Source organism: Molothrus aeneus, unplaced genomic scaffold (genome assembly GCF_037042795.1).
Source record: "Molothrus aeneus isolate 106 unplaced genomic scaffold, BPBGC_Maene_1.0 scaffold_35, whole genome shotgun sequence".
In the NCBI taxonomy this organism is placed as follows: domain Eukaryota; kingdom Metazoa; phylum Chordata; class Aves; order Passeriformes; family Icteridae; genus Molothrus; species Molothrus aeneus.
The window spans coordinates 2,915,461-2,925,867 of record NW_027099016.1 but is presented as its reverse complement, the minus strand read 5'-3'; the positions used below and the strand labels follow the sequence as shown (position 1 = coordinate 2,925,867).

General features: G+C 53.8%; 1 protein-coding gene across 1 annotated transcript; it reads left to right on the top strand.

Annotated features, from left to right (window-relative positions):
• The first annotated feature begins 2,881 nt into the window (after nucleotides 1-2,881).
• Nucleotides 2,882-8,961, top strand: LOC136570672 (flotillin-1-like). Its single transcript, XM_066571140.1, has 7 exons — nucleotides 2,882-3,039; nucleotides 3,689-3,764; nucleotides 3,852-3,942; nucleotides 5,461-5,604; nucleotides 6,683-6,802; nucleotides 7,321-7,416; nucleotides 7,956-8,961. The coding sequence occupies exons 1-7, from the start codon at nucleotides 2,997-2,999 to the stop codon at nucleotides 8,169-8,171; spliced, it is 786 nt and encodes a 261-aa protein (XP_066427237.1). The 5' UTR covers nucleotides 2,882-2,996; the 3' UTR covers nucleotides 8,172-8,961.
• Nucleotides 8,962-10,407: the final 1,446 nt, after the last annotated feature.

Here is a 10,407-nt window from a genome sequence, read left to right as displayed (position 1 = left end):
AGTCTCTGTGTCACAAGGAACATGGTTCTGTCCATGGCTGTACAAAAAGAGTCCATCAAAAGCCACTCCATCATCTCTTCCCACTAGGATTCTTCTCTACTCTTCCACTATCTCTCACTCGCCCAGACCTCTCTCACACTTGCACATTTCCTTCCTCATCTTCCACTCTACCTTCTAGGAGAGGTCAATGATCTGTAAAGTTCTCATTCTCCAAAAAAAGGGGTTGAAAGGTTAAAAGCTCCTACAAGCGGCCGGCTGAACCCCCCCCTCTTCTCCGTCCCAGCCATGCTGCTGGCACAGGCCCATGTTTATCCATGTTTATCCAGTTTCAAGGTTACAGTCCCAGGCAGCGGCTCTCTTTCTCTCTCTGTGTCTCTCAGGGGGGGCTGCCCGATGGCTCCCGGTGTCTCTCTCTCTCTCTTCCACCCTTCCACCCCCGGGCTCAGGCCTACCTCTCCCGGCCACATGGCTTTTCCCCTCCCACTGCCCAGCCAGCAGCTGGGCCGGGGGAGAGACCCGAACTCTTTCCCGCCGGAAACCCAAAAGGGCCCTCCCAGGGGAGAGCTCTGCTTTAACCCCGTGTTCTCAGAGGCGGATCCATGTCCTAATGGCCAGGTTAAATGTCAATATTAAAGCCTGAATATCCATTGGCCAAAAACACAGCATCCCCAAAAACACATTTCCTGTCAAACCACCACACCATGAAGTGACAATGACATGATCATGAGATGACCATTACAGTGAGATGACCCTGAGCATGAGATGATGGTGATCAGGAAATGACCATGACCATGTGAAGGCCATGAGATGACTGTGACCATGAGATGATCACCACCATATGGCCCAACCACAGCTGAGAGATGACCATGATAAGATTGTGGCAAATGAGTTGAATGTGAGATGATCATAAAATGACCATGACAATGCAATGACCATGACCATGACCATGGGATGACCATTACAATGAGATGACCATGAGCATGAGATGATTGTGACCAAGAGATGACCATGAGATGATCAGAACACACCATGGCCATGTGTGATCATGGTCATGACACGACTGTGAGATGACCATTACAGTGAGATAACCATGAGAATACGGTGATGGTCATCAGGAAATGGTCATCAGGAAATGACCATCACCCTGAGATGGCCATGAGATGACTGTGACCATGACACAACCATGATCATAAGATGACCACTACAGTGAGATACAACTGTGACCATGAGATCACCGTGACCATGAGATTATAGTGACCAAGACATGACCACAATGCAACCATGGCCATGTGGCGATCAAGGCCATGAGATCACCATGACTGTCACCATAATACAACCACAACCATGAAATGATCAAGATCATGACAAGATTCCAGAGCTGACCAAGAGATAACCATGACCATGACACAACCACAGATGTAAGGTGACCATGATGTGATTGTGGCCATGAGTTGACCATGAGGTAACAATGAGATGACCATGACATGGCTGTGAGATGACCATGACATGACTGTGAGCATGTGATAACTGTGACCAAAGACCATGAAATGACCACAACACATCATGGCCATGTGGTGATCAAGGCCATGAGACAATTGTGAGATGACCACAACCATGACAGGATTATGACCATGAGATGATTGTTACAATGAGATGACCATGATCATGGAATACCCATGACTGTGACACAACCATTGCTTTGATGATGTGATTGTGACCATGAGATGACCATGAAATGACCATGAGATGATCATGACTAAATTATGGCCATGGGGTGATCAAGACCATGAGATGACCTTGACCATGCAATGACCATGACACAACCATGACCTTGAGATGACCACGCGGTGACCATGAGATGACCATTACAGTGAGATGACAGTGAGCATGAGATGATGGTGATCAGGAGATGACCAAGACCATGAGATGACCATGCAATGATCATGACACAACCGAGAGCATGAGATGTTTGAGATTAGGAGATGAACACAATATAACCACGGCTATGAAATTATTGTGGCCACAGGTGACCACAACCATGAGATAATGGTGATAAAGAGATGATTATGACCACGAGATGACCATGACCATGAGATGACCATGACCATAACCATGATATTAATTTGACAGAACTATGACTATGACTGTGACCATGACCATGAGATGATGGTAATCAGGAATGATATGAGCATTATGGTGAGTTGACTATGAGCACGAGATGATGATGATCAAGAATTGACCATGACCATCATGGTGACACCATGACTGTGATGGTGACACGACTACAACTGTGACATGACCATGAGCATGAGATATTGAGACCAAGCGATGACCATGAGATGACCATGACTATGACCATGACACAGCTATGGCCATAAGGTAATGAAGAAATGTCCATGACTGTGACCATGACAAAACAATGACTCTGAGATGACCATGGCCGTGGGGAATTGTGACCAAGAAATGACCACAACATGACCATGACCATAACATGATCCTGATCATGAGATGACCATGAGCATGAGATGATTCTGACTATGACACAATTGCGGCCGTGAGATGACCATGATACAATTATGGCCATGAGCTGACCTTGAGCTGACCATGACATGACCACGATCCGGCCAAGGTCTGGAGCTCCCCAGACGCCGTCACTGCCCTCACCCCCAGGTTCATCCTTTACTGAAATTGTTCATTTCCCATGGAAAAGACGGAAATCTGAGTAGGGCGCAGCCAATGGAGCGCCGGGAAATCAGGGACGTCACAGGTTGCCAGGCAGAACAGATTTCCCTTACCCGCCCTTGGCGCGGCAGCCAATGGGAAACCGCGTTTTCGGTGACGTCACCGCGCTAATGCGGAAGTGGCGAGCGCGGGGGCTGCCGGGATCGGGGCGGCGGTCGCGGATCGCGATTGATCCCGAGTGGCTCCGATCGATCCCGACTGATCCCCATCGATCCCCATCGGCTCCCATCGATCCGCGGCCCTTCCCCGCCGCGATGTTCTTCACCTGCGGCCCCAACGAGGCCATGGTGGTGTCGGGTGAGTTCGGGGGGCCCGGGGGCTCCTGGTGACCCTCAGAACTCCTGGGAAGCCCCAAATCCCCTCAGAATTTCCCGGGAACCCCCAGAATGTCCCAACACCTCCCAGGAACCCCCAGAATTCCCCCAAAAATCCTTCCAGGACCCCCGCCCGCGCCCTTCAATCTCCTGAGAATCCCCGGAATTCCCCAAAAACTCCCGGGAACCCCCAGAATCTCTCCCCTCAAAATCTCCTGGGAACCCCCAAAACCCTCCAAGGAACCCCCAGAATTATCCCCAAAACTCCTGGGAACCCCCCGCCCCCCCCGGACCCCCAAATTCATCCTGGGACTCATTGGACCGGACCCCTCCTAAGCCCCCAAACCCCTCCTGGGACCCCCCAGACCCCTCCCCGAGGGTCCCCCCCATCCATTCTGCCCCACCCCGGGACTCCTGGGGACTCCCCCCCAAATTTTCCCCCAGATTTTCCCCCCAATTTCCCCCCTTCAAAACCCCTGAGGTCCCCCCTGACCAACCCAACCCCCTCCAAGCCCCTGCTGGGACCCCCCCGAAACCCGTTCCGAGGATTCCTGAGGGTGTCCCCGTGTCCCCCCGAGGTTTTGGGGTCCCCTCGGGGTTTAGGGTCCCCCCCAGCTCTCGGTGCCCCCCAGGTTTCTGCCGCAGCCCCCCGGTGATGGTGGCCGGGGGCCGGGTGTTGGTGATCCCGTGCCTGCAGCAGATCCAGCGGTGAGGAGGGGCCCGGGGGGGGGGATTTGGGGTTCGGGGTGGGGGGGGTTCCCCAGAGATTTGGGGTGATCTCCCCGGCCTCCCCAGGATCTCCCTGAACACGCTGACGCTGCCCGTGCGCAGTGAGAAGGTTTACACCCGCCACGGGGTGCCCATCTCCGTCACCGGCATCGCACAGGTACCCCTGGAACGACCCAAAACCACCCCGAAAATACCCCAAAAATACCCTCATGGACCCCAGAAAATCCCCCATCAGAACGGCCAAAAATCCCCCAAAATCCCCTCCTGGACTCCCAAAACAGCACAACCCCCCCCCTCAAAAATCCCACCCCCCCCCCAGAAAACACCCCCCCAGAAATCCCCCCAGAATTGCTTTCTGTGCTCCCAAAAATCCCCTCCTGGACTGCCAAAAATACCCTAAAAATCCCCCCAAAATCCCCTCCTTGGCCCCTGAAAATCCCCCCTCAGAATCCCCCAAAAGTCCCTTCCTTGACCCCCAACAACCCCCTAAAAAATCTCCCATCAAAACCCCAGAAATCCCCTCCTGGACACCCCAAAATCCCCCCTCGGAATCCCCAAAAATACACTCATGATCCCCCCAAAATCTTCCCGGGATCCCCAAAATGCCCCTCGGTACCTGCAGCCCTCCCCAGACCCCAGCAACCCCATTCAGAGCCCCCAAAAATCCACTCAGAACCCCGAAAATCTCTTTGGGAACCCTCAAAATCCCCCTCTGGGACTCCCCAAATCCCCCCAGAACCCCCAAATATCCCACGCGGGTACCCCCAAAACCCCCTCGGGACCCCCTAACCGACACTCTGAAACTCCGAAATCTCCTTAGAACCTCCCAAAAATCCTCCGGGACCCCCAGTTACCCCCCGGGATCCCCCAAAACCCCCCCGGGGCTTCCCTGCCCGAACCAGCCGGGGTGGCATGGCCCTTTTAAGTGAGGTTGTTGTGGGGCCCCCCCTAAGGGCATTCTTAAAGCGGCGATGGTAGCGGGAAGCGCAAAACAAATCAGGGGAGGAAGGAGCCCTTTAAAGGGGGTTTGGAGTGGTGGGGCCCACCGGAAACACTTGCAGGGTTTAAAAAGGCTCCCAGAAAGGGCATTTAGGGGTGAGGATTCCCTTGAAAGGAGCTCGAAGTTTTGGGGATCCCCAAACCCCTGGGATTGGAGGGGGAATCCTCCTTAAAAGAGGCTTGGAGTGGTGGGGACCCAAAAATTCCTTAAGAGGAGGAAAAACCCTTTAAAAATCCTTTCAAAAAACCTTAAAAAATATTTAAACTCCCTTTAAAGCCTTTATCAAAACCGTGAATAATAAAAAAGGTTTGTGATGGGGCAGCCTTCCTAAACCCTTCTTAAAGGGGTCAAGGTCCAGTCCTTAAAGTGGTTCTGGGTGGTGGGGACACCAAAATCCCACTGGAGGGTCTTGACTTACCTTAAAAGGAGTTTTTGGTGGTGGGGACCCCTTTAAGAGGGGTAAAACCTCCCCAGAAATGGGCTGGGATTGGTGTGGACCCCTAAATCCTCTCCAAGTGGATTATACTCTACAAAGGGCGCTACCCTGGTGATCCACACCCTATCAATCAAACTTCAAAAGGCAATGCCACACCTACCCCTGAAAGGGGCCATGCCAATTTTGGGGGGTCCCAGGGGTGGCTGGGGGGTCCCCATGTGATCCCAGCTCCCCCACAGGTGAAGATCCAGGGGCAGAACAAGGAGATGCTGGCAGCTGCCTGCCAGATGTTCCTGGGCAAGTCGGAGAGCGAGATCGGCCAGATCGCCCTGGAGACGCTGGAGGGCCACCAGCGCGCCATCATGGCCCACATGACTGTGGAGGTGGGGCTGGGGGAAGCCACGCCCTCTTCGGGGAAGCCACGCCCCTCCCAGGACAGACACACCCATTTGGGATCCAACCAATGCCCCCCGTTTGGGATGGGCCGTGGCCCCTTTAAGAAATCCCAGATCTCAGAAGCCACGCCCCCATTGTGCCAACCTGGATTGACTCACCCCCTCAGGGGGAAGTTGCCATCTCCCCTTGGGCTGGGATGTGGCTCTTTAAGAGACTTCCCCCCATTTGACCCATAAGCTCCACCCCCTGAAAGCCCCCACCCCTGGAGGAGGCCATACCCCCTGTAAAGCCACACCCACAATATGTCACCCTTTTGCTAAAGCCCTGCCCACCAGCACAAGATCCTCCTTCCCTCTAAAGCCATGCCCACTCCTGCCCCACCCCTACCCTAAGCCCCGCCTCCCTTCTTGACCCTGCCCCAGTATAAGCCCCACCCTGTCTCAAAGCCACACCCACCAGACTCCACCCCATGACTCCAGCCATGCCTCTGCATCAAGTCATGTCCCTGCCTTAATCGTGACCCCACCCCTCAATTTAGGTCACGCCCACTTTGCTGAAGCCACATCCCACCTTAAACCTGATCTCTTTCTGCTTAAGCCACACCCGCAGAACCAAGCCCCTGAGATCAAAGCCACACCCCCAGATAGCACTTTGCCTGCCTGGCACCACCCATTGTCTCAAGCCACGCCCCCTGGGTAAACCATGCCCCGCCCACCATCCCTGTGCCTTTTCTCTGCTAAGCCCCACCCCAATAAGCCTGGCCCAATTTAAACTCCACCCCCGCTAAGCCCAGGCCCACTAAGCTTCACCCCTGCCCTGCAATGTCCCACCCTATTTGAGCCCCACCCTGCTAAGCCCCACCTACTTGAGCCCCACCCCTCTAAGCTCCACCCCTTTGAGCCCTGCTCTGTTGAGCCCTGCCTAATTTGAGCCCCACCCTACTAAGCCTTGCCCCTTTTAGCACTGAGCCCTGCCCAACTTAACCCCCAGTCTTGGGCCCTGCCCAGCCAAGCCCCACCCCCATTTGAGCCCCGCCCTGCTAAGCCCCACCCCGGCCCCGCCCAGGAGATCTACAAGGACCGGCAGAAGTTCTCGGATCAGGTTTTCCACGTGGCCTCCTCTGACCTGGTGAACATGGGCATCTCTGTGGTCAGCTACACCCTCAAGGACGTGCACGACGAGCAGGTGATGCACCTGGGCATGGCTGGGGACAGCTGGGGACACATGTGGGGACAGCTGGCATACCTGGGGACAGCCAGGATACACCTTGGATACACCTGGGAGCAGCTGGGGAGAGCTGGGACACACCCGAGGGGGCAGCTGGAGATACCTGGGCACACCTGGGGCACACCTGGGACATAACTGAGACACTCAGGACACACCTGGGACACACTTGGAGATGCCCAGGGACAAGATGGGGACACCTGGGATACACCTGGGCACATATGGGACAGCTGGGGGAGGCTAATACACACCTGGGATACATCTGGGGGGATGGGGTGACACAGGTGTGACACAGGTGTGACAGGGAGGTGGCACAGGTGTGACAGGTGTGTCTCCGTGCAGGGTTACCTGCACTCCCTTGAGAAGGGCGGCACAGCGCAGGTGCAGGGGTGACACAGATGGGGACTCAAGTGTGACAGGGAAGAGACACAGGTGTGACAGGGAGGTGACACGGGTGTGACAGGTGTGTCCCCGTGCAGGATTACCTGCGCTCCCTCGGGAAGGGCCGCACGGCGCAGGTGCAGCGCGACGCCCGCGTGGGAGAGGCCGAGGCCAAACGCGACGCCGGGATCCGCGTGAGTGACACCGGGGACATTGGGGACATTGGGGACACCCCTGGAGACACACCTGGGGGCAGCTGGGTCACCTTCCTGTCAGTCACCCCCCACTATTCCCAGTGCCCTCCAGTGCTCTCCCTGTGGGTCCCAGTTCATCCCAGTGCTCCCAGTACCCCGTTCCCCAGTGCCCTCTCAGTGCCGTTCATTTCCCATTCCAGTCTGTCCCAGTCCCTCCCAGTGTCCCCAGTACCCCATTCCCCAAACTGCCCCAGTACCCCCAGTACTCTCCCAATACCCCACTAATCCCACTCCAGCACCTCCCAGTTCTTGTCCAGCTCCTCCCAGTACCCTCAGTACCCCAGTCCCTCCCAAGTGCTCACAGTGCCTTTCTAGTCCCGTTCCAGTTCCTCCCAATCTCTCCCAGTCCCCCCAGTACCCCTATTCCCCAAGTGCCCCAACACACCCCGTACACCCAGTGCTCCCAGCACCCCATTCCCCAGTCCTTCCCAGTCCCTCCCCGTCCCTCCCAGTCCCTCCCAGTGCCGCTGTCCCCACAGGAGGCGCGGGCGCGGCAGGAGCAGGTGTCGGCGCAGCTGCTGAGCGAGGAGGCCACGGCGCGAGCCCAGCGCGACTTCCAGGTGGCCCAGGCTGAGTGTGATGGAGCCGTCAGCGCCCGCAGGGCCACGGCTGAGCTGGCCTTCCAGCTGCAGGTGAGGCCACACTGGACAGGGAACACAGCTGGGACAGGGAGCAAACACACCTGGGACAGGTAACACCTGGGAGTGTCACAGGGCCATGGCCTGTCTGGTGTTTCAGTTACAGGTAACTCACACATCTGGGGATAGGTAGCAAACACACCTGGGGGGGCTGGAATGGGGCCTGGGAGCTCACCTGGAGCACCTGGAAGCTTCCAGAACACCTGGAACCTCCAAATGCTGGGGTTTTCTCCCAAATTTGGGTCTCTTGGGTCACCTGAGGATGCCCCCAGGCTGCCTGAGCTCCCCCTAGAGATAGCTGGCCCCCCCTGCCTGGTGTCATCACATTCCCTGTGATCCATGTTGGGAACACTCCTGGCTGCTTCTCCTTTTGGTTTGGCCTTAATTTTCCTCTGCTTCACCTTCATCCTTTAAAAACACCCCAAACTGGGTTAAATGAAGGAAATTGATCGAATATATCTGCAGTTCCACAATTTCTCAGTTGTTTTAGAGGGAATTTAGGATTTGGGGACTCGTTCTGTGTGGAGTGCTGCTGTTGCTAAGAGGCAGGAATTTGATCTCACCCTTCTTGTGTTGCTGAGAACTCCTCCCCTGACCCAAACCCCAACTCCACCCTTGGGATACCCTATAAAAACTCCATGGCCCTGCCTTTGCCCTGTCTTTGGGGGGTAAGAAATGGATTCCCAGAGGATCAGCCCTTTTCTCACTGGATTCCAAAGGATCAGCCTCATTCTCTACTGGATTCCCAGAGGATTCTGACTCTGTCACATCTTTTTTTTTTTGTTTGTACTACTGCATTTGTATTTTTAATTTTTCCTAATAAAGAACTGTTATTTTTACTCCCATATCTTTGCCTGAGAGCCTCTTAATTTCATAATTAATTATAATTTTTATAGTTGTTTATTCTTATTGATGATGATGATGATGATGATGATGATGATGATAATAATAATAATAATAATAATAATATAATTTTTTCAAAGGGAGGAAGATTACATTTTCCATTTCAGTGGAGGCTCCTGAAATGAGGAGACACCCCCAAGGACGGGCCATGAAAAATAGTTCCTGAAATATGTAAATGAGTTTATCAATATGCATGAGGGTCTATGAATATGCAACAGGCTGATGGAATTAAAACCAGATTAATATAAGGGGTGTCCCTGAAAATAATTGGGGGGTCTTGGTGGCCATAAAACCTTTGCTCGATGGTCCTTGTCTCCCATGACATCAGCCTGTTGCATATTCATAGACCCTCATGCATATCCATAAACTACTTTTCATATTCCAGGAACAAAATTGGCTTCATCCGGTTTGGGGGTCCCACCCCCCTCCCAGCTCAGTTTTGGGATCCCATACCCCTCCCAGCTTAATTTGGGTGTCCCATTCCCCTCCCAGCTCAATTTTGGGGTCCCACCCCCCTCTCTTCCCCACTCTCCCTCCCCTTTCCAATCCTTCCCCCAGTGCCCTCCCCCGTGTATGGTTTTGGGGGCTCCAGGCCCCTCCTGCTCGGTTTTGGGGTCGCGACCCCGTTTTGGATTAATTTGGGGTCCCCAGCCCATCCCCAGGGTCACCTTCCCCGCCTCCCCAAATTGCGCTCCTGGCAACTGATGAGTCATCAGCGAGACACGCTCTGATTGGCTGGAAATTACCCCGCGCGGTCTGTGAGTGTTTACCGCAGTGAGAGGCCTTGGTCTGTGCCTGGCAACTGATGAGTCAGAGTCGGGCCGGGTGGTGATTGGCTGAAAATCGCTGAGCGGGGCCATTGCTCTGAGTTTCTGCCCAGCAAGTGGATCGTCATCAGTGCCGCGCGTTCTGATTGGTCGGGATCTGTTTCGGGGTGGGAACAGGAGGAACTGGGGTTACTTGGGGTTTCTTTGGGTTTATTTAGGGATTGTTTGGGGTTTATTTGGGGTTATTTATGGATTATTTGGGCTTTATCTTCGGTTTTACTTGGTTCATTTCTATTTATTTGGGGTTATTTGGAAGTATTTGGGTTAGTTTGGGCTTATTTGGGTTTATTTGGAATTGTTTGATGTTCTTTGGGTTTATCTTGGCATTTTTTTAGGTGTATATGGCATTTTTAAGGTGGAATTGAAATAATTTGGGGTTTTATGGGTTTAATTTAGGGGTTTTTTTGGTTTTTTGTGGTTATTTGGATTTGTTTGGGGTTATCTGGGGGACTTTTGGGTATTGTTTGGGTTTTTTGGGGTTATTTGGGGTTTATTTCGAGTGTTTTGGGGTTATTTGGGTTATTTGGGGTCATGTGGAGTCAAAAATTCCGGGAATGTTTCTC

What these genes read in the sequence shown, in the direction of transcription:
- LOC136570672 (XM_066571140.1), top strand. Translation starts at nt 2,997, where the DNA reads ATGTTCTTCACCTGCGGCCCCAACGAGGCCATGGTGGTGTCGG. An exon ending in CCGTCACCGGCATCGCACAG is followed by an intron (nt 3,943 to 5,460) that starts GTACCCCTGGAA and finishes GCTCCCCCACAG; the next exon opens with GTGAAGATCCAGGGGCAGAA. An exon ending in TGGCCCACATGACTGTGGAG is followed by an intron (nt 5,605 to 6,682) that starts GTGGGGCTGGGG and finishes GGCCCCGCCCAG; the next exon opens with GAGATCTACAAGGACCGGCA.